At 38.5% G+C, this 24,021-nt stretch overlaps 1 protein-coding gene across 2 annotated transcripts in view; it reads right to left on the reverse strand.

Annotated features, from left to right (window-relative positions):
• Positions 1–23,623, reverse strand: part of RAB6A (RAB6A, member RAS oncogene family) — an 85,408-nt gene extending 61,785 nt beyond the window's left edge. Inside the window, exon 1 of one of the 2 annotated variants that reach the window (XM_019449768.2) lies at positions 22,967–23,623. In XM_019449768.2, coding sequence (XP_019305313.1) covers positions 22,967–23,036 — 70 coding nt within the window. In that variant the 5' untranslated portion in view covers positions 23,037–23,623. The remainder of the gene's footprint in view (positions 1–22,966) is intronic. The other variant, XM_019449767.2, reaches the window with a different exon arrangement.
• Positions 23,624–24,021: the final 398 nt, after the last annotated feature.

Raw genomic sequence — 24,021 nt, forward strand, 5'->3', positions numbered from 1 at the left:
TTATACATCTGAAACTAATGTAACATTGTATGTTAACTAACAGGAATTAAAACAAAAACTTAATAAACAAAAAGAGATAAAGATAGGAAAGATACTCACACGAAGGTAAAGACTGACCGGCTAATCTTACCAAAGATAAATAAAAAATAAATATTTGGGGGTACCTGGCTAGGTCAGGCAGTTGAGCGTCAGACTCTTGATTTCAGCTCAGGTCATGATCTCACTGTTTATGGGACTGTGAGCCCTGTGTCAGGCTCTGCTCGGGCAGTGCGAAGCCTGAGTGGGATTCTCTCTCTATCCCTCTCTTCCTGCCTCTCCTCTGTGCACACTGCCTGCTGTATGTCTCTCTCTCTCTCTCTCTCAAAATAAGTAAGCATTAAAAAAAAGTAAATGGGGCGCCTGGGTGGTTCAGTCGTTTAAGCATCTAACTTAGGCTCAGGTAGTGATTCACAGTTCATGAGTTTGAGGCCAGCATTGGATCCTCTGCCCCTCCCTGATGCTTGCATACTCTCACTCTCTCTCTATAAATAAACATTTTTTTTTTTAAAGTAACGAAATATTTTAATTCTATGTTTCTCACTTCATTCCAAAACCAAGTGCTAGAGAACAATGAGGTTGGTGGATGAGAATGAGAAACAAGTGATAAAGCACTTACCACAAAAGAGTTCACAATCCACTGAAAGAGATACGTCTAAGAGAATGAACAAGAGAAGAAAGCACTGGGCAAAGTGTCCAGCCTGTATACTGCTAGAGGAATCTTTTCTCAATTTATAAAACATTCCAGGGGGTTAAACATCTGATTCTGGATTTCGGTTCAGGTCATGATCTTATTGTTCATGAGTTTGAGCCCCTGCACTGGGCTCCAAGCTGACAGTGCGGAGCCTGTTTGGGATTCTCTCCCTCTCTCTCTGCCCCTCCCCTGTTTGTGCTCTCTTTTTCTCTCTCAAAATAAATAAATAAACTTAAAAAATTTTTCAAGGCTCCCTAGTATCCATAAGATAAAGTTAAAAATCCTTAGCAGGTATTCAAGGACCTTTACAATCAAACTGGAACCTAGCCTTCTAGACTCACCTCTTACTCTTGCCAAACAAACTTCATCTGACAAGAATAGAAAGCTATTAGTTATTCTTCAAGTATAACATGTACCTTAAAGCCTCTGAGATTTTGCTCATGGAACCTAATTTTGTGGAACGTTTCTTTCCTGGTTACATCATGAACTTATAAATTCAGTATCTGCTATGGTTCTGCCTGAAAGAAAGAAAAACTAAATTACCTCTCAAAATTACTTTCAGCCTAAGATTGTATTTCTACAAGTATTTTAGATGGCAGCAAGGCTTTTATGGTATTCCTACAACAAAGTGAACATCCATCTATGGATGTATTTTAAGGATAAAAAAAATGGATTGGAAATCATCTGTACTCTCAAAGAATAGTCCAGTGGAAAGTTCAAAATAAGTACTAGCATAAGATTCATTTTACCAGCATTTTTACTCAAAAATATTAAGTCCAGGTGTAGACATTTAACATAATAAAAAGCATGATCTGCTTTTTCTTATGGGAAAAAATAAGAAAAAATAAGAAATAATAGAAAAAATAAAAAGAAAATAAATAATAAATAATAGATATATAAAAGATAAAAAGATAAATAAATAAAAGATAAGAAGATAAATAATAAATAACAAAGAAAATAAATGATAAATAAAAGAAAAAGAAAAAAGAAAAATAAGAAAAAAATGGCAATACAAAAAACACTCATCTCAAATTATCTTGTTTCTGCATTTATTTACTAGTTTACCTCTCCCAACTTATGAACTGTAAGCTGCAGAACAGGAACTTCATCTATCTTGTTCATGCTATCTACACTCACAGTATCAGTTCCTGCTGGCACTGAAAAATTAACCAATAAACAGAAACTTCACCAAGTAGACAACATTCATTATGAAGGTGGCCCAGAATGTAGCATACAATAGTCTATGACAGCCTTTCATTCTTGAAAAGATGGAAGTAGATACAGCTCATAAGACATGCTTAATAATAAAGCTCAGGAAATTGAGATTTTAAAATCCGAAGGTCAAATTTACTAATTTACAGTAAGAAATAACTTTCATAAGTGTGGCAATATTCAAGTCAATATGACTAGCAAATTTTCTCATTCAAGCTGTACACTTATGATTTGTATGCTTTTTTACCTGTTGTACTTCAAGAAAGTTTTCCTTATTAAAAAAATCTAAATAATCATTATTTAAAACAATAACATCATACGGGGTTTTACATACACACACACTTAAAATACACATAGTAAAGTCAGAGGGAGTGGTAAGTAGAGTTCTAAGGTCCTTACATTGTCCAGAAGAGTAAAGGAATCAATTAGCTGCAAACTTTTGTAAGTCATGGCTACCTGCCACAATTTCTACGGTAATCAATAAATGGAAAAAAATTTATAACTTCCCAATTAATAAAGCAAAGAATATGGAATAACTTTTTAAACTGGGAAAACGCAAGCAGGGGAGGGGCAGAGAGAGGAAGAGAGAATCAGAAGCAGGCTCTGCACTGACAGACTGACAGCAGCGAACCTGACGTAGGGTTTGAACTCATGAACCGTGAGGTCATGACCTGAGCCAAAGTCAGATGCTCAACCGGCTGAGTGCCCCAAGAATATTGAATAATTTTTAAAGACTATAAATTCAAGTAACAGAAAAGAAAAAGAAATATCAAGGACAAAAATAAGTACATTAAAATGGTAGATTTACTTTAAATCCAAATATACAATTATATTAAATGTAAATGTAGTAATGCTCCAATTTTATAAACAGATTATCAGCCTGGACAAACACAAAACCTAACTGGATGACCACTAAAACACATCTGAAACCTAAGAATATAAAAAAGTTGAAAGTAAAAAGAAATAAATATAAATGCTATAAAAACATTAAAAGAAAGATGGTATACCTAAATTAACATCAAAGCAAACTTTAGGGCCAAAAGCATTACTAGAAATGAAGTGGAACACTTGAAGATGATAAAAGGTTCAATTCACCAAGAACGTATAACAATTACACATTTGTATATATCTAATCTCAAAGTCTCAAAAACACATAAAGTAAAAATGAAAAGAACTGTAATCACTGGGGGAGATTTTAACATATCTCTTTCAATAGCAGGATAGACAAAAATTCAATAAAGACAGAATATTTGAACCACATGATTAACAAAATTGATCTAGTAATCTTACAAAGAATTCAGCATCTGACAACTATAAAATACATTCTTTTCAGGGAAACATGGACTATTTATTAAAATTGATATGGGGCACCTGGGTGGCTCAGTCAGTTGGTGTCTGACTCTTGGTTTCAGCTCAGGTCAGGATCTCATGATTCACTGGACGGAGCCCCACATCAGGCTCTGTGCTGACAGCACAGTACCTGCTTGTGATTCTCCCTTTCCCTCTGTCTCTGCCTCTTTCCCACTCGCTCTCTCTCAAAAAATACATAACCTTTAAAAATAAAATAAAATTGATATGACATGGGCCACAAAAAATTCTCAAGAAAATTAAAAATACTAAAAATATATTCTCTGATTATAGTACAATTAAGGTGGAAAATATAAAGAAAACTAGAAAATCCCCAAGTGTTTGGAAATAATATACTTCTAAATAACCAATGTGTCAAAAGAGAAATCACAATACAAATCAGAAAGCATTCTGTACTGAGTAACAAAAGTATTGCATATCAAATTTTCAAAACACAACGGTAACAGTATTTAAAAGGAAATTTATACAACATGCACACTTACATGTAGCATATATTAGCTAAAAGTCAGTAAGCTACATGTACTGCTCAAGAAGTTGGAAAAGACCAGCAAAAGAAACCATAATACAGGAATTAAAGAGCAGAAATTAATGAAAAAGAAAACCCACAACTGAGAAGACTGACTAATAATTCTTTGGGGGAAAAAACACTATTAAATTTATAAACCTCTAGCAAGTCTTATCAAGAAGATAGAAGATACAGATAGCCAGTATTAGACATTGAAGAAGCATGATTACTTGGGGCACCTGGGTGGTTCGGTCGGTTGAACGTCTGACTTCGGCTCAGGTCATGATCTCACAGTTCATGGGTTTGAGCCCCGCATCAGGCTCTGTGTTGACCGCTTGCTCAGAGCCTGGAGCCTGCTTCGGATTCTGTGTCCCCTTCTCTCTCTGCCCCTCCCCCGATCACACTTTGTCTCACTCTGTTTCTCAAAAATAAATAAGTGTAAAAAATTAAAAAAAAAAAAAGCATGATTACAGATCCCACAGACATAAAAGAGCAATATGAATAATTGGTAGTAATAAATTTAAAATCTTAGGTGAAATGATCAAAATCCTAGAAAAACACTAAGAAGGCAAAATATTAATAGTCCTATGACTACTAAAGAAACTGAAGTTCTATTTTTTCTTTAATGTTTTTTATTTATTTTTGAGACAGAGAGAGACAGACAGAGCATGAGCAGGGGAGGGGCAGAGAGAGAGAGGGAGACACAGAATCCGAAGCAGGCTCCAGGCTCTGAGCTGTCAGCACAGAGCCCAATGTGGGGCTGGAACTCATGGACTATGAGATCCTTACCTGAGCTGAAGTCAGATGCTTAACCAACTGAGCCACCTAGGCGCCCCTGAAGTTCTATTTTAACACTTCTTCAAGATTGCCAAAGGCCTAGAATTGCCAAGCCACGCCACTCTTAAATAAAAAAAATAAGGTGGAAGGATTTACTCTCCGGGAAATCATTTTTTTAAAAAATGCTTATTTATTTTTGAGAGAGCGCACACAAGCAGGGGAGGGGCAGACACACACACACACACACACACACACAGAATCCAAAGCAGGCTCCAGGCTCAGAGCTGTCAGCAAGAGGCTGATGCGGGGTTTGAACCCACAAACCATTAGACCATGACCTGGTCCAAAGTTAGACGTTTAACCAACTGAGCCACCCAGGCACCCCTCAGCCAATTTTTTTTTTAAGTTTGTTTATTTTGAGAAAGTGCACATGCACACAGATGTGGGAGGGGCAGAGAGAGGAGAGAAAGAATCCCAAGCAGGCTCCATGTTGTCAGCACACAGCACAACATGGACTCAAACCTATGAACATGAGATCGTGACCTACGCTGAAACCAAAAGCAGGCTGTTTAACTGTCTGAGCCACCCAAGTGCCCCAAATTAGCCACTTTAATATAAACTTATGGTAAGTCTGGTATTGTTATAAGGGTAGACAAACCAACTGGCAGAACAGAAATTCCAGAACCAAACTGATTAATTTATACACAGCTGATTATTACAAAACTGACATGGCAAAGCAGTGAGGAAAAGTACTGTTTTTTTAATACATGTTTGGATAAATATGTACCCATGCTGAAAAAATTTAAACCTGACTGACATATACTTCAGAACACACATCAAAATCAATTTATAATCAATGGATTATAAACCTAAATGTGAAAGGCAAAGCAAGCAAACAAACACATAAACCCAAAAACACTTCTAAAACATAATACAGGAATCTATCTTCATTACTCAGTAGATGGAAAAACTTCTTAAAACAGGACGCATCTACCACATTAAAACTAATATTTTCTGCCCATGAAAAAGTTGTCATTATTGTAAAAAAAAAAAAAAAAAAAGGCAGGGCACCTGGGTGGCTTAATCAGTTGAGTGATTGAGCATCTGACTTGGGCAAAGGTCATGATCTCACGGTTTGTGAGTTTGAGCCTCGCATCAAGCCAGCTTCAGATTCTCTGTCCCCTTCTCTCTCTGCCCCTCCCCTGCTCACTCTTCTTCTCTTAAAAAAAAAAAAAAAAAAACAAAAAACAAAAGGTAAAAAAAAGGAAGCAAGCTAGGTTGGTCTATTCCGAAAACCAAAAAAAAAAAAAACCAACCACACACTTTTTGTTTTTCTTCATGGAGAATGAAGAACACACACTTTGTAGGAGGATGAAACAATACTTTAAGACTCTACCACACAGTATCTGTATCATGGGTTAAGTCTTTCTTTAAACTGTGACTATAAACTCTCATGTGTACCTTAACTTTTCCCGCGTGGCAAAATTTAAGCAAGAATTTTTGACTTTGGAAAAATGTTTCTGGATATTACAATAATAATCAAAACTAAAACCCCAACAAAGAAAAACAAGGCTTGAAAATATTCTCCTTTCCCAAAACCAAGATCACACTGTATACACTATGTTAGCCAACTTGACAATAAGTTAAAAACAAAAATTCTTCTTTCAACTCTAATAAAACAAATTTCACAGCCTATCAATGTTTTTTAAGTCCCAAGAAATAAGGAAATGAACATCTTTGCTCACATGAGCTTAAACTAACAATAAGTACACTTTAAAATATGGGTTATATATCACTTAGGTATAGAGGATAAATTGTTTCATATTTTAGTTCAAGTTAGTTTTGTTTTGTTTTAAAGAAGGAATCTCCAAATAGTAGATCAGGATCTCAATCTCTCATGGGGTCAGTGTTCATTTGAGTCATTGCATCCTCCTTATACTGAGGTTACCTCAAAATTCCAGAGAAAGAGGAGTACAGTCCACTTAGGTGGCCCCTTTACATTGTCCAAAGACATATTTTAGTATCTTTTCATATATTCCTACCCATTTATGATCACAAGACTTCTAGAAATTAAAATAGTTCTTTTTCGCATATATTTTAGGCATAATTTTAAATCAGCATTTCTGCTATATTTGCATTTCTTCTATATTCTTTCAAAGCTGCTTAAGCTAAGTTTACTCTCTTCTCCAAAACACTTTTCAAAATCCCTAATAGTGCATTTATTATATCCTCCTATAAAAAGCAGTTTATGTGACAATTTCAATCAGAGCCTAACTAATCTTATCCTGAATACTGTGGCTATTCATTTTTTGTTGAACATTATTTTCACATTTGTACCTAATACTCCAGTGCAACCAAATACACAAAACTTCATTCAGCATTATGCTGAAATGCTCCAAAAAATCATTTTTCCACTTAAAAAAGGAAATATTCTCTAGGTGATTTCATAACCTAGTGTAATCTACAACTTTTTCAGCTTAAGCATTTCTTGTTCAGATCTTATACCTGCAAAGTAATTAGCTATTATCTTTTTTGTATAGTATCATAGCAAACTTAAAGCCTTTTCAGTTGTGTTTTTGCCTTCTTGATGAGACTGAACAATTCCCAGTTGAATGTCACATTTTAATTCCATAACTAAATAGATCTATGGTTTTCCTTGTGTATAAACAGTATTTTGAAATGATTCTGGTAACTCAGTAATATAATCATTAACAAAGCAAATTTTGGAGCGCCTGGGTGGCTCAGTCAGTTAAGCATCCAACTTTGGCTCAGGTCATGATCTCACAGTTTGTGAGTTTGAGCCCCGTGTCCGACTCTGTGCTGACAGTTCAGAGCCCGGAGCCTGCACTGGATTCTGTGTCTCCCTCTCTCTCTGCCCTTACCTGGCTGTCTCTCTCTCTCTCTCTCTCTCTCTCTCTCTCTCAAAAACAAATAATAAAATATTTAAAAAAAAAAAAGAATTCTGTCATACAAATTACAAAAGTCTGGTAGTGCAAAATACCTGAGAAACACTTAACTTTAACAGATTTAGTTCATATAGCTCAACTTTCAAGAGATGATTAGTTACTTCACTTCTGTGTTTGGGGGAAACCTAAGTATCCTTTATTTTCTGCACATATTTCACCTATATAAAATATAACAAGGAAAGGTAATGATAGTTTAGGGTTTTATTACTGGAGTTCTAGAACTAAACTGTTCAGCTGAAATCCCAACTTGGCCATTTACCAACCTTATACAATTGGGTTAAGTTCTTTAACCTCTCTGTGCCTCAGTTTCCTCAAGGTAAAATAGGAATAACAGTAGTACCTATCTTACGGGACTGTTTTAACTTTTTATTTGGAAATAATATTAAATTTACAGAAAAGTTATAAAACTAGTACAGAGAATTCCAGTATACCTTTCACTCAGCTTCTCCTAAGGAGAACATCTTAAATAGCACAATTATCAAAACTGTGAGATGAATAGTGATACAATGCTATTAACTAAACTACAGAACTTATTTGCCTTTCACCAGGTTTTCTACCAATGTCCTTCTTCTGTTACAAGATCCAACCCAGGACTATTAGGACACTATTTAGTTGTCATGTTTCCTTAGTCTCCTCTCATCTGTGACATTTCCTGTCTTTCCTTGTTTTCATAACGTTGACACTTTTGAAGAGTACTGGTCAATTATTTTGTGTATGTCCCTCAATTTAGATTTGCCTAATGTCTTCTCATTAGATTGAGATCATGCATTTTTTTGACAAGACTACCAAAAACTGATAAGCATTTCTCACTGCATCGTAACAAGAGGAACATGATATAATGTTAATGTCTTATTCCTGATGTTAACCTTGAAGACTTGGTTATGGTCATCTCTACATAATTTTTCTACTATAAAAGCTACTGTTTTTCCTCTTGTAATAATTATCTTAGGGGAGATACTTTGAGACTAATTAACAAACGTCCTATGTCTTTTCAAACTTTTGCCAACCAATTCTAGCATTCAACAATGGATCTTGCCAGGGGCACCTAGCTGGCTCAGTCAGTAGATCTTGCAACTCCAGACTCTTTATCTGGGAGCTCTGAATTCAAGCACCATGTTGGGGTACAGATTACTTTAAAAAAATCAATCTTGGGGCGCCTGGGTGGCTTGGTCGGTTAATTGTCCGACTTCAGCTCAGGTCATGATCTCACGGTCCGTGAGTTCAAGCCCCGTGTCGGGCTCTGTGCTGACAGCTCAGAGCCTGGACACTGTTTCAGATTCTGTGTCTCCCTCTCTCTCTGCTCCTCCCCTGTTCATGCTCTGTCTCTCTCTGTCTCAAAAATAAATAAACATTAAAAAAATTTTGAAAAAAAAAAAAAATCAATCTTGGGGCGCCTGGGTGGCTCAGTCGGTTAAACATCTGACTTCAGCTCAGGTCACGATCTCACACTCCGTGAGTTCGAGCCCTGCGTCAGGCTCTGGGCCGATGGCTCAGAGCCTGGAGCCTGCTTCCGATTCTGTGTCTCCCTCTCTCTCTGCCCCTCACCCATTCATGCTCTGTCTCTCTCTGTCTCAAAAATAAATAAACATTTAAAAAAAAAATTAAAAAAAAAATCAATCTTGCATACAACAATTACTGCAGTATTCCTTTTTTTTTAAGTTTATTTATTTATTTTGAGAGAGAGAGGTCTCTGTCAGCACAGAGACCAATGTGAGGCTCAATCTCACATATCGTGAGATCATGACCTGAGCCAAAATCAAGAGTCGGACACTTAACCAACTGAGCCACACGGGTGCACCATTACTGTGGTATTCTAACGGTGATTTTGCATTTCCCTCATTCCATCTATATTTATTAACTGGAATTCTTCTATAAGAAAGAGTGGTTCTTATCTATTTAACTCTGGATTCATGGATATTTAATCTGTGGGTTATAATGTAATATCATCATCATTTATTTTGCTCAAATTATCCCAACTTTCTCTACTCGGTGCTCTTTCACATTGGTTCCTGTGCCCTTTTAAGAAGCCCCATTCTTTCTTAAACACTTCCTTACTTTGCCACCAGAAGCAGCTCTGGGCTCATCTTGTATTTTCCCTGCCCTAGCCCTGAAATCAACCATTTCTCCAGGAGCTCACAGAGCTGGTTTTAAAGATTAAATCAGTTAGATTGTAAGGTACTTAAACCAGGGCCTCATATGTAGTAAGTAATCAAATGTCAGTCGACATTATTACTTTGTATGCAAAACAAATATATTGATGTCAGGAAACTACAAAACATAAATTTACTCACAAAATTAAGGTATTCTGACTATTGAAAAAATTTAGTGGTTTGATAAGAATTACATATTTTCCAGTACAGTTGTCAGGAGGTGCTACATGGAGTTTTGCATTTCGTTACAAAGGAATACTGAGCACTTTATTGGTCTGCTAGGGCTGCTATAACAAAGCACCACAAACTGGTTTAAACAACAGAAATTTACTGCCTCATGGTTTTAGAGGCTACAGTTTTAGAGACTAAAAATTCTGAAAAATAAAAACTATCACAGTATTTAAGATAATACCAACCAGACTAAGGTTGAAATAACTATTTAGATTGTTTACATAAAAGACTAAATTATTTCAAGGGCGCCTGGGTCGCTCAGTCAGTTAAGCATCCAACTTTGGCTCAGGTCATGATCTCACGGCTCGTGGGTTCGAGCTCTGCATAGGGCCCTGTACTGACAGCTCAGAGCCTAGAGCCTGCTTCAGATTCTGTGTCTCCGTCTCTTTCTGCCCCTCCCCTGCTCACGCTCTGTCTCTCTCTCTCTCTCTCTCAAAAACAAAATAAAACTTTAAAAGACTTAATCATTTCAGTATCAGAAACTTTGAAAACAAATGTACAATATTTTGGAAAGAAAAAGAAGTTCAATTAAAGAATTTTGAGAGTACAAAAGGAATGCTTTATTTAAAATTGTACTCAATCTTTTGTGGGAAGGAACTACTTTCAATTTCTGGAAGCTTTGTGAATATTAAATATGTAGAAATATATGACAGTGCTAACATGAAGTCCATGGGTAGAGCCTACAAAGAACCATCTATGCAATCCATACCATATATGGGGATGGGAAGATTCTTCTCATTTTACATACAAGGAAACTGAGGCATGGAAAAGTTAAAGTGAACTCTTTAAAAGCACATAATTTATAAAGTGGGAGAGCAAAGACCACAGTTCAGTTCTCCTAACTCCTGCTCTAAGACTTTTCCCCATATCATATTAAGTTTAAAAGTTTTACAGGCCAAAGGAATGTCTCATAATAAACAACTTGATAAATGTGGAAAGTTTACAAATGAGTAGTAACTTTAGTAGTTTTCTACTTTTTTCCTATTTACTCAACATCAATATGATAATGCTTTTGTCACCTTCTTAAAGAAAGACCTCCTCAGGCTGCCTGGGTGGCTCAGCCAGTTGAACATCCAACTCTTGATTTCAGTTCAGGTGATGGTCTCACAGTCATGGATGAGCCTCAAGTTGGGCCCTTGTGCTGGGTGTGGAGCCTGCTTGGGATCCTCTACCTCCCTCTCTACCCCTCCCCCACTCTCTCTTCAGCTCAGGTCATGATCTCACAGTCCGTGAGTCTGTGAGTTCGAGCCCCACGTCGGACTCTGTGCTGACAGCTCAGAGCCTGGAGCCTGCTTCGAGTTCTGTGTCTCCCTCTCTCTGCTGGATCCATCACCAGAAACTGTTCACAATGTCAGAGATTCCTTGGTCTTATCTGTAGGCAATTTCTCCAATAACCTGTTCCCCTGCACTAAGGAGATATACAAATGGGCTAACTCCTTTCTGCAAGACTTAGAAAAGTCCTCTTTAGTATGGGATGGTACCTCACAGAATGTCATCTAAATTCCTCTGATCCCTGTCTTGAAAAGGTCAATCAGGAAATTCCAGCTAAGGGATACCTTACTCCTCTGCACTCTGCCTGGATTCATTTTTGTCTACAGTAGATAGCATTTCCCATAGGCATACAAATGGTTAGATAGCTGGCAAATTGGAGGTCAATGCTTACTGGGACATTTAAGTGTCCCTGTCAACATTCGTAATAAATAAAAAACCTCTCATTGTTCTGCCCCATTAAACATCCATGGCTGCTTTAAATGGAAACTGAAGGAGGCCTATATGACTCCGGGTTTACCTACACAGGGAGAGCTTTCTCCTCAGGTTGGATAAGTGCCAAGGAATGCATGGTCAGAAACTCCCTAACTTTAGGAGAGGTAGCTGATTTCACAGCCAAAGCAGCGGCAGCCCAACAATGATCACTTGAATCATTAGATCAAGTGGTTTTGGATAACTACATAGTCCCTGATTACCTACTTGCTAAACAAGGAGGCATATTTGTGCAATAGCAAATACTACCTGTTGCACATGGATAAATATCTCTGGAGAGGTAGAAATTCAATTAAACAAAATCAGAAAAAAAGCCCTCTGGTCACTGCAAATTTCACCTAATGACCCCTGATCTTTTGACCTATTTAACTGATTACCTTCAAGCCTGGGCTCCTGGTTTAGAACCATCAAACTGTATTTTTCACATACTTTTGATTCTGCTTTGCATAATTATTTTGAAGTCTTTTACTTATCACATGTCAAACTTTTACAAAAATGGCATATACAATAGGATGATGCTAGCTCAGTGCTTCAAGATTTTCTCTAACATTTATGACCCTGAAAAGATATAGACTAGGTAAGAAGTATCTGAGAGTTCTCCCGCCTAAACTTTGTTACTCAAATATGGCCTTAAATGGTTTCCAACTGCTATGTACTTTCCCTCCCATGTGGAACACAACATGGGGGAAAGGTCATCTTTCCTGACACCAAAGGACAAAAGCACTAAATACAGAAAACCTGACTCTTGACCAGCGAGGCCTTCAGAAGATCTTAATCTAAGGGGGAAAACAACAGAAACCTCATTTAAAATGGAGTCACAAGACCAGAAGGGGGAGTTCTCGGGCCATACCATTCACCGCAGCCCTTTGCAGACACACCAGGAAGAGATTTACCTTGCATTCCCAACAAGGAGAAATCTACTTTACTACCCCAGAAGGATAGATTCCCTCCTTGCCTAGCAACAGCCCAACCAATAGGAGACTATCACAACTCAGCCAACAAAAAGTCACTAAGCTTCAAACTCCCAGTTTACTCCAAGGGACTTTTTGTTTATAACAGCCCCTCCCAATTTCCCTTCCTCTATAAAAGAGCATATCTCTGATTTGTTCTCCAGACTTGCCAATGGTTCACGAAGGCTTACTTCTCCTGATCTGGCATTCCTCTGCTATTCCAAATAAACCCATTTTGCTGGTGAAATAACTACCTGGCTGTTTTATTTTCAAGGTTGATTTTATTCTGAAAGTGACAAAATAGGGGCACCTGGGTGGCTCAGTTGGGTAAGCACCCGACTTTGGCTCGGGTCATGATCTCCCAGTTTGTGAGTTTGAGTCCCGTGTCAGGCTCTGTGCTGACAATGCAGAGCCTGGAGCCCAGAGCCTGCTTTGAGTCCTGTGTCTCCCTCCCTTTTTGCCCCTCCCCTCCTCACACTCTGTCTCTCTCTCCCAAAAATAAATAAGCATTTAAAAATAAATAAATAAATAAAATTAACATTAAAAATAAAAAAATAAAAATAAATGTGACCAAATAAACCTACAAATGTGAGGCTTTTGAGTTTTTGAAAATTAATTTTTTATTGTGATAAACTATACATATAAATTTACCATTTTTAAGTGTACAATTCAGTACATTCACAATGTTTTTAAGATAAGAAGTTACTGATTTACATTTTTATAAAATTCATTCTAATAATTTAAAGGATAGACTGAAGAAGAGGTCCAAGAACAGAGACTGGAAGGTCCAGAGCAATGTAAAAGATTTAAATCTACTTTAATGTCAGACTGTAAGCAAGAATAGAGAATATCTGATTTATTAATAACTATATCCCCCAGGACCTAGCTCCATGCCTGGCACACCATGAGCATCTGTTAAATGAATAAATGATCTTTAAGATTCTATTATTCTAAGAATGGAAGACATGTATTCTGCATAGCATGTAACACCCTAATGATGATTAAAAAAAACTCTTCTGTAATATGCATAACAATAAAGGGTAAAGATGAATATTAGGTATAAGATCAGAGATAGGAGGGTAGAAGCCAGACTATGACAGTCTTTAAACCAAGAAGAAGAGTTTGGACTTCATCTCAAAGAGAAATCTATTGGGGTGTCTGGGCATGGTTTCATACAATCTCACAATGACAGTACTGATAATGCTTATTATCCATTAATTTAAAGAATCCTACAATATTTAGCCCTTTAGTGACTGACTTATTTCACTTAGCATAATGTCATCAATATTCACCCATGTTGTAGCATGTATCAGAGTTTCCTTCCTTTTTAAGGCTGAATAATATATTTCATTTTATGTATATAACACATTTTGTTTATCCATGTATCCATTGACAGACACTTGGGTTGCTTCTATCTTTTGGCTACTGTGAATGCTACTATAAACATGGGTACAAATGAGTTGGTTTTAATTTTATAAAATGAAAAAGGAAAAGGAAAAAAAGAGAAACTGAAAACCCTAAGCAATTTTAAACATCTAAAAGTACTGGTTCTCAGAAAATCTAAATCATCCAGGTTGAAGGTAGAAAGTAAATGGAAAAGTGGTGATTGACCTAATAGGTTCTATAAAGATCAACTTTAGACTGACAATGGAGAAAGCTGAGAAACAATCTGATTTGTGCCAGAGAACCCCCAAATGGCTCAGGAATTGCGGGCACCAAGCGTAAATAAGTATTAAGGTGGTGCTAAAAACAAAACGAACAAATGAAAGTCCCCTCCACTGTTCCACACAGCCAGGTCCCTCTCCCCCTTCACCAGAAGATTAGAGAGTTATTCTATGAGAAAGGAAAATAGAGAGCTTCTGGACTGGGAAATAAAAGAAACAAGTGAGGGCTAAAATACAAACAGTATTAAAAACAAGGAAATTAAATCCATTACTCTATGTTATCATCAAACTCTGTCTGCATTCAGCACTAAGAAAACTGGGAACTAAGCTTACTCCCTCCAGCAAGACACTGGATAATTTTTTATGAATCTGATGGGCAAAAGAATTAAAGGAGCTAACTCCCCCCAAAAGAACTCAGCCAGATCATCCTACAGAGAAGCTCCCTAAACCCGCACGAGTGCTTAAAATCAAGCTTTTAGTGCTCAACTTTTTTAAACATAGGAGGATAGCCAAGAATTACTTGTTTTTTGAGGACCACATCAAGCAAGAAAGAATAATCAAAATAAACAGAGGTACTAACAATATACAAAAAACTGAGTATTAGGAAGAGGAAATACATCTCAATAATATCCTCAAAATAATAAAAGATACTGGAGGGGCTCCTCTGTGGTTCAGTCAGTTAAGCAAATGTCTCTTGATTTTGGCACAGGTCATGATTTCACAGTTCATGGGATCGAGGCCTGGGCTGGGCTCTGCACTCATAGTACAGAGCCTGCTTGGGTTTCTCTTTCTCCCTCTCTCTCTACCTGTCCCTTGTTCACTCACACACATGTACACACGTGTTCTCTCTCTCTCAATATCAATAAATAGAAACTTTAAAAACCAAAGATACTAGAATCAAAAAGATGCTACAGACAAGGAACATTCAGAAAACAAACAAAAAAAACCTCTTTGAAATGAAAATGATAGAAATAAAATAGGATGGAAGAAAGCTGAAAAAATCTTTTGAGAATTAAAACACAAACATGAAGAAAAAGAAAAGACATAAAATAAGACAAAATCAGAAGATCAATCCAGGTCTAATAATTCAAGAGGGAACGAAAAATGGAGAAGAGGATATCATACTAGTTAAGAAAATTTCCTAAAAACTAAGAACATAAGTTTCCAGTTTGAAAGAAATTATATCTATTATTCAGCACACAAAATGAAAATCAACATATCAGTATGAAAGATCAAAAGACCAAGAGTCAGAAAGGTAACACTAAGAATCTACAAGGCTATACATTAATGTTTTTGAACTTCTTTAGGAATGTATCCAACTTAAAATTCTAAACTCCACCAAATTTCCAGTGTAAAAGTTGTCCAAATACATTTTCAGAAACACAAGTCTCAAAAAACTTTCTCCCATGTTTCATTTATTAGGAAACTACCAACTGGAGAGTATGTTCAACCTCATGATAGAGTAAACCAATAAAAAAAAGGAAAATGTAATCTGAGAAACAATGGATCCATCTAACACAAGAGAAAAGGAAATCCTCAAAATGATGACAAAGGTAGATCCCAGGTTGACAGCTGAGCACCCATCATGGGGGTGGTAACTAGTATATATTAGAATAGGTCAGAAGGTTCTGGAAGAGAGGTCTTCAAGAGGTCTTCAAATTAAATGAATTTCTTCTGAGGAAAAACCTGATGCATTCTTATACACAGAGACGTGATTTACATTGTGGATAAAAAGTTGAGGGATAAATTCAGGATATGTATATAAATTAAACAAAGGAAAACAAAAAAAATATGCAAAAAAGTATAAGTAATCAGTATACTACATGACTCTGCTGTGAATATCATTTACCTAATTACAATACTGTATAAATGAAATACCGACCTAACCAAAATGTATGATATCTATAACTAGAGGGTAGAAAAAAACACTACTACTAGGTTAGTGTTGCCATATAAGAAATGGAAAAAACGGGGCGCCTGGGTGGCGCAGTCGGTTAAGCGTCCGACTTCAGCCAGGTCACGATCTCGCGGTCTGTGAGTTCGAGCCCCGCGTCGGGCTCTGGGCTGATGGCTCGGAGCCTGGAGCCTGTTTCTGATTCTGTGTCTCCCTCTCTCTCTGCCCCTCCCCCGTTCATGCTCTGTCTCTCTCTGTCCCAAAAATAAATAAAAAACGTTGAAAAAAAAAAAAAAAAAAAAAAAAAAAAAAAAAAAAGAAATGGAAAAAACGCTTAGCAAAGTTAAATAAACTTTCCAAGATAACACTGAAATACTGGGTCAGGATTAGCGCCAAAGTCTGATTGTCTCTGGAGCTGTCTATATCAATATATGTTGCCTCCCCAAGGACAAGAGCTTAACAATATAGCACAGGAATAGATTTGAAAATTTCAAAACAGGGAAATTTGATATTAAAAATTACAGGGGCACTTGGGGGGCTCAGTCGGTTAAGCATCCGACTTTGGCTCAGGTCATGATCTCTCGGTTCCTGAGTTCAAGCCCCGCACTGGACTCTGCACTGGCAGTTTGGAGCTTGCTTGAGATTCTCTCTCTCCCCCTCTCTCTGCCCCTCTCCTGCTCATGTGCCCACTCTCTTTCTCCCTTAAATAAACTTTAAAAAAAATAAAAAATGTGTTATCTTGGAGATTTCTATAAATGAAGTAACTTAAGAGTGATCCAATTTAACTGTCATAACTAAAAACAGCATAAGGAGAGCTAATAACAAATCAAATGTGGTATCCTTGATGGAATCCTGGAACAGAAAAAACACTAGATAAAACTAAAGAAATTTAAATAAAATATGGAATTTGGTTAATAATGTATCAATACTGGTTCATTAATTGTGAAAATGTACAAATGAATTATCTTTGCAGTTTTTCTGTCAATATAAAACTACTCTATTTCTTTAAGTATTTATTTATTTATTTTGAGGGGCGGGGGGAGAAAGAGAGACAGAACAAGCCGGGGAGGGGCAGAGAGAGAGAGAATCCCAATAGGCTCTGCACTGGTAGCAGAGCCTGACGTGGGGCTCAATCTCACAAACTGTGAGATCATGACCTGAGCCAAAATCAAGAGATAGATGCTTAACGGACTGAGCCACCCAGACACCCCTAAAACTATTATAAAATAAAAAATATTTTTTAAAGTTTTATTTATTTAAGTTATTTCTACACCCAATGTGGGGCTTGAACTTATGACCCTGAGATGAACTGAGAGTCCCTATGCTCCTCTGACTGACCCAGCCAGGTGCCCCTTACAAAAATTTTATTGGAAAACAAAAAACAGAAATGGAAAGCTGTTTTTGTATGTACAAATAATATGGAAAGATCTCTAGGATGTATTGTTAAGTAAAAAAAGAAAGGTGTGGAGTGAAGTCTGATACATCTTATATAAGAGAAAATAAGAAATTATATTCGTATTTGCTTGTATTTGCATAAAGAAATCCCAGAGTATACACAAGAAAACAATATATACAAACAATACATAAGGCAGGAGGGGGTGGAGTAGAGAAAGGAGCTACCAGAACAAGGGTAGTAGTAAGTTTTCTCAGAGTACACCTTTTTATGTTTGTATTACCTATTAAAAATAGAGGGGGGGAAAGTTATCCAGTTTAAAGCCCTAAGAGAAATGGATTAGATGAATTCTGAAAGTCTCCTCCAATTCTGTAATGTTCTAATTCAAGAATTTCAGCTCAAAGTACTTAAATTATTAGTCATTTATAATGTGTCTTCCCTGAAACCCCATGCTCCTGTCACTTCTTTATACCTTTTAACTCTATTTTTCTAAGCAGCTGCACTTATTACACTGTATTGTTTTAGATATTATATGCAATATTTCTTTTATGATAAAATGTAAATTTAAGCTTATGTTCTATCAAATCACTTGACAGCATAGTTTTACATGCACATGTGTTAAATTAAAATAGTTACCAAGCATGGAGTGCCTGGGTGGCTCAGTAGGTTAAGCACCCAACTTCAGCTCTTGCAGTTCATGGGTTTGGTTCATGGGTTCGAGGTCAGGCTCTGTGCTGACAGCTCAGAGGCTAAAGCTACTTCAGATTCTGTTTCCCTCTATCTCTGCCCCTCCCCTGCTCGCGTTCTGTCTCTCTCTCAAAAATAAACATTAAAAAAAATTTTTTTTTTAAATAGTTTGAGCACTTCCCACGTGCCAGGCACTCTTGTAAATGCTTCACATTTATTAACTAATTTAATCTTCACAATAACTCTGTATTATAGTTCCTATTACCTTTAGAGAAGGAAATTGAAGCACAAAGAAGTCAAATAATTTGCCCAAAGCCAGTGGCCAGTGCTAAAATATGAAACCCAGACTCTGCTCTTAATCACTAGCTCTACTGTTTAGTTTTAAGGCTCCAAAACCAGATCTGGAAAACATTCTCTTTGACTGCCCTAACTTGCAGTATGAAGCTCCATGGTACAAATGGCTTATTATCATCTAATCCAGCAGTTCTCAAAGTGTGGTCTACTGACCACCAGGATCCCCAGGACTCTTCAGTAGAGGGTCCAATACCCTCCTGGGAGTCAAACCATTTTCATAATATTGTTATTTGGCTTTTTTCACTCTCGTTCTCTCATGAGTGTACAGTGGAGTTTCCCAGAGCCTATATGACACGTGACATTACAATAGATTGAATGGAGAAGGATCTGAGAATCCAGATATTTTCTCATGAGTCGAAGACATTAAAGAGATTTGCAAATTTGTAAAACAATGCCATTCTCTCACTAAATTTTTGTTTGCAAAATAGTTCTTTCATGTAATGGGTTTAATTATTTTTATTTTTAAATGAATTAAGTATTTTTAAATTTTGTTTAATTTTCAATAAATATTGATATAAACCATATGAACAGTTCTTCAGGGGCCTCAACAATTTGTAAAAGCATAACAGGTAACGGTATCTTGAGAAGAAAAGTTTAAGATCACTGATCTAGCCAATCTAAACTGTTCAGTACTCCTGATCCCTGATGGAAAGACACATTTTCCCTATCTAGCATGTTATAATTCAAAAGACCTGATGTAAAAAGAGTAACATAGAATGAAAAAATAAGCAGCACTAGGCCAAATATGTGCTTCTACCTGAGATATTCCCTAATTTGTAACCCTATTTGTAACATTTGTTTGTAGTAATATCTTCCACTATAAACCATGAATGCATTCCTAAAAGTGCCTCAGCATTTCAAGACAGCAGCCAGAGGTAGCAATAAAAGAGATTTCTTAAGGAAACTTCGGCTGTAAATTGTATACTCCAACATTCCTTCATTAAATCACGTATACTACTGAAATATAAACGCTAAGACTTGTTACAAAGATTACCAAGACTAGTATCATTAACTTGCTCTGACACTTCATATACTGAAAAACAACTCATCTTCATTACAAAGCACAGAAGCTTTATTTTTGATAAGCTAAACAGAAGTCTACTTAACTCCAAATCAGTTCCATGAACACATCTTTAATAACATTTGACATACTTTTAGGTTCTACGCTAATAGCAAACAATTTAACAATAGCTTTAACTAAACAAAACTAATTCTTCTCAACCTACCCCCCAAAAAATGCAAAATCCTGGTCTCATTATTATTATTTTTTTTAGCAAAATGGCAAGAGTTATAAAAAAAAAAAAAAAAAAAGCAGGTTCCCTGCTTCCCAACCCCAAGAATCTAAAGTATCCCAGCATACAATCAACTAATGTAAGTATAAAATGTTATTGTTAAACTACTAAGTGCCTATGGGAAAAATAAAACATAGATTCCACCACAGCAAAGACTAATACAGGCTACTAGCTTTGATTCCTAGTAGATTCAACCATCATTCATTTACCAAATATTTCTGGTACCTACGAGCCTGGTGCTATGCTAGGCACTGGGGATACAATGAACAAAATAAGTTGTAATCTTCATGGGACTTACGTTCTGCTGTGGGTAACAGACACACACACACACATACAAATAAGAATTATAAATGTGGTAAATGCTTTGCCACAGATTAGTTTTTGAAAGCTGAATTGTGGAACTGTAAAACCTAAAAATAAATAATTCATGAAGAGTTACATCAAGATGACATGGGCTCCAAAGACCTTTACTAATGCATAAGAAAACTACAGACACTGCCCAGGAAAACAGAGATCAATCTTTCACTGTCAAAGCTATCGGATGGCATTACTTAGCATTATAGCAGCCTTAAAAGATAATTAACCCCACAGTTCCAGAGTTAAAAAGCATGTAAATACAATACTTTAGAAAATATCTAAGAGGAGCCTAAAGAAACACTGACATCTAAACGTAATGTGGTATCCTGAACTGAATCCTGAAACAAAAAAAGATGAAAAGAAATCTGAATAAACTATGGACTTAGTTAATAATAATACATCAATATTGGTTCATTCATTATAAAAAAGTACCATACTAATTTAAGATGTTAAGAACACCGAGGAATACTGGGGAAACTGGGTGGGGCTATATGGGAACCTTCTGCACAATCTTCTCAATTTTTCTGTAAATCTAAAATTGTTCTAAAAAATAGTCTATTAAAAAAAATCTAAGATGACTTCAGGAACTACAGGGAGGTCATTGTCAAGACTTAAATAAAGTAAAAAATGAGAAGCCACGGAACTCTGCAATGTCATTTAGAACATAAATACTCAAGGAATTCAAAGGAAACCTTCAAATATCGAACTTATGATCTCTACTCATACTAAAACCTTCCTAGGGCAGAGATTAAAGGTTTCTTCATGCAAACTAAATAGTTCTTCATCACAACATAAGGCCGGCAATAACATCCCTAGAGTGCACAATAAGCACTTTAGATCCTATTTATCAATAATGACGAATACACTATATTTTACACATGGCATTGTCCTAAAAGTGCCATAAAACACCTAGACTGGGTTCACGCTCACAGGTCTTACCAAATTACTTAAAGAAACAAGTTTATACATGCTTCAGGAATATTCATAAGCAAAGAGGAGACTATCCTTTTCCTTGATAAGGAAGGAAGAGGCAAAGATTATATATGAAAAGAGAGAAGTGATTTCTCAGCTCCAACTAGAAGCAATTTTGCAACTAACGTTAATCTACTTCAATGCCATATATATTAGTATAAACAGTTCAAGGTAGTTGTAAAAGCTCTGAATTTATATCAGTTATCTGCTTTCCAATCAAAAGAAATTTTCTTCCCTACAGCCTAATCTAAGGTACCTAGCAGGTAACTCAATGATGATTTAGAAGGAACTAACCTCTCAATGTGTGAATTTTAAAGATGGTCATGAAAAATGTAAGAAAAACAAAAAAGGATGATAATCTCTAAATTGTCGAGTGCCAAGTTTCATAATTCAGCATAAAATTGGAATCACCACAAGAAGTTATTTTGGAGAAAGCCATCACAAAACTATGATCCTGTATGTAATACAAAGTAAGCGACAGCAGAAGCCTGACCAGGTAAGTAAGATCACGCTACTCATCATATACTGCGGAATATTAAGCATAAAAGGGTCATTTAGCTGAAACGGCATTACATATTGAAATCTAATTTAGATAACCAGATGATGAATCTATTCTACTCTACTCCATTACTCCCTAGCCCCTAAGGAAATCCTACAAAACAAAGATGTTCGTTATTCTCAGGCCTTCTCTCACAGGAATCCTAAATATATTTATATGTTGAAAACACTCAGAAGAAATGAAATAATTAACATTTCCCCGGTAATCCCCGTTTGCACCACCATAAAGAGAATCAGACACTGCTTCATGTTGAAAGGAGGAGAGGTGAGATGTGAAAAATTCCAAGTAAAACGATCATGACATAGCATCTGGCAGAGATCGGCAAAGCATCAACAGTGCCAGAAGAATTGTCAGGGCTCAAAGTCATGAGAAGAAAATGAGGTTTTCCAACAAGCCTCAGCCTAACCCAAGAAACAAAAATCACCACTGCCGCCACCACCCCTCTTACTCCCCAACCACTCCATCCTCAAGTCGCCTCCAATTCAGACATATATCTTCCAAACTAATTCCCCACCCAAGGGAAAACCATCCAAGAATTTCTACGACCCCCCATTTCCCACCTCCCATAAGATCCGCATATCCCAGGGCCAAGCCTCTAAGGAAAACAACGCCCTAATCCCCCCACCCTCCTAGTCCAAGGTTGAAGAGGGTCGGCTCCCGGGAGCGGGGCTTCCCGGAGTGGGGCTTCCCAGGGTGGGCCATCACAGAGCTGACGAACTGGAATAAAAGCAAAGATAAGGGTGGGGCTCAAGGAAGGGGGCTACGGTTGGTGAGACGACGGAGACGGGAGGAATAAAGGGATGGACAGCAGGCTGGGGCTGGGCGGGGTGAGGACTGGGGGGAGGGGGCAGACCGACGGGAGAGGCCCGGGCTGCGGCGGGGGGGGGGGGGGGGGGTTGGGGGGAAGGTGGTGGAAGGAGACGTCTGAACCGGGGACGGAAGGGTCAAAAATCTGACCGACGGATCCAGACGAAGAGGAGCCGGTGGCTAACAGAGGTCAGCAAACACCGGGCAGGGCTGGGGGTTACCACCGAGCGTAAACGCGAGGCCGGTAGAGAGAGCCTTCGCGGACAGAAGGGCCGCACTGGGGGCGGTGCGGGGAAGCCGCGGCCAGCTGCCAGGAGTGGGGGAGCCGCGCACTCACCGCTCTGCTCCCCCAGGAACACCAGCTTGAATTTCCTCAGCGGATTCCCGAAGTCTCCGCCCGCGGACATGATGAAGCCGAAGGAGCTGCCGCCGCCTCAGCCCAGAGACCTCTCGGACCGACGCTGCACCAATCGGCTGACGAAAAAGGTGAGAGGAAGGACCGGCGCCGAGCTCTCTTGGACCCTGCAGGGCCCGGCGGCGGAGCAAGACTGGAGGGCAGGACTCCTCCCCACAGACAGGCAGCCGTCGCCGCCGCCTCCCCGCAGAGTCGCCTTAGCACCGAGAGGCCCGCGGCTGGGAAAGGAAGGATGGCGGTGTCGGAAGCAGCCAAGGGTGGGCTCTAAGTTACCAAGGCTAGCGCCGTTCCCTTCTCAGCACCCGGCACCGAGACTGGGGTGAGAGAAGAGGAAGGTGGCGGAACCGGAGCCGCAGACGCGTCTGGGACCTCTCACGCGCTGCGCCTCAGCTCCCACAGCTGCCGCCGCCGCAGCCCAACCTGCTGAGTGCGCGAGCCTCTGGCGCGGCGCGCGGCGAGCCCGGGCGCGAGCGTGCCGCCCCTCCGGCCGCCGGCGTGCGTGCGTGCGCGTGCGCGCCACAAGCCAGCGCCTTCCTGGTTTAGCCTGCTCTCCCGGCTTCTCCTTCACAGCGGAGACCAGGGCAGGTTAGGTTGCCACGCCAATCGGGAGAAGTAAGGGGGAGGCGGGGCGGAACCCTGGGGAAGTGACGGGGGTAGAATAAGGAGCATGTACGTCACTAACGTGAGAGCCAATCGGAAAGGGCCAAAGGCGGGCAGAGATGGCAGTGAGGTGGCGGCGCGAGAACGCGCGCGGCCCTAGCGCTATGGAAAGCGACTCACGGTGACTACCATGCGAAGTGTGGCGCGTCGCAGCCGGAGGGGAGGGGAAGCGTGGGGAGGAAGGAGGCGGGGCCGGCACCTAGGTTGAATTGACCCCAGCACGGTGCGCGTGTGGTGTGAGATCCCTAAGGTGTCTACTGGGTTTCTCTTCTCCAGAACCCTCAGCCCTGCCTCGTATTCCTTAAATCTGCCCTTCA

This window comes from Panthera pardus, unplaced genomic scaffold, assembly GCF_024362965.1.
Source record: "Panthera pardus isolate Hobbes unplaced genomic scaffold, ASM2436296v1 HiC_scaffold_12, whole genome shotgun sequence".
NCBI classification, from domain to species: domain Eukaryota; kingdom Metazoa; phylum Chordata; class Mammalia; order Carnivora; family Felidae; genus Panthera; species Panthera pardus.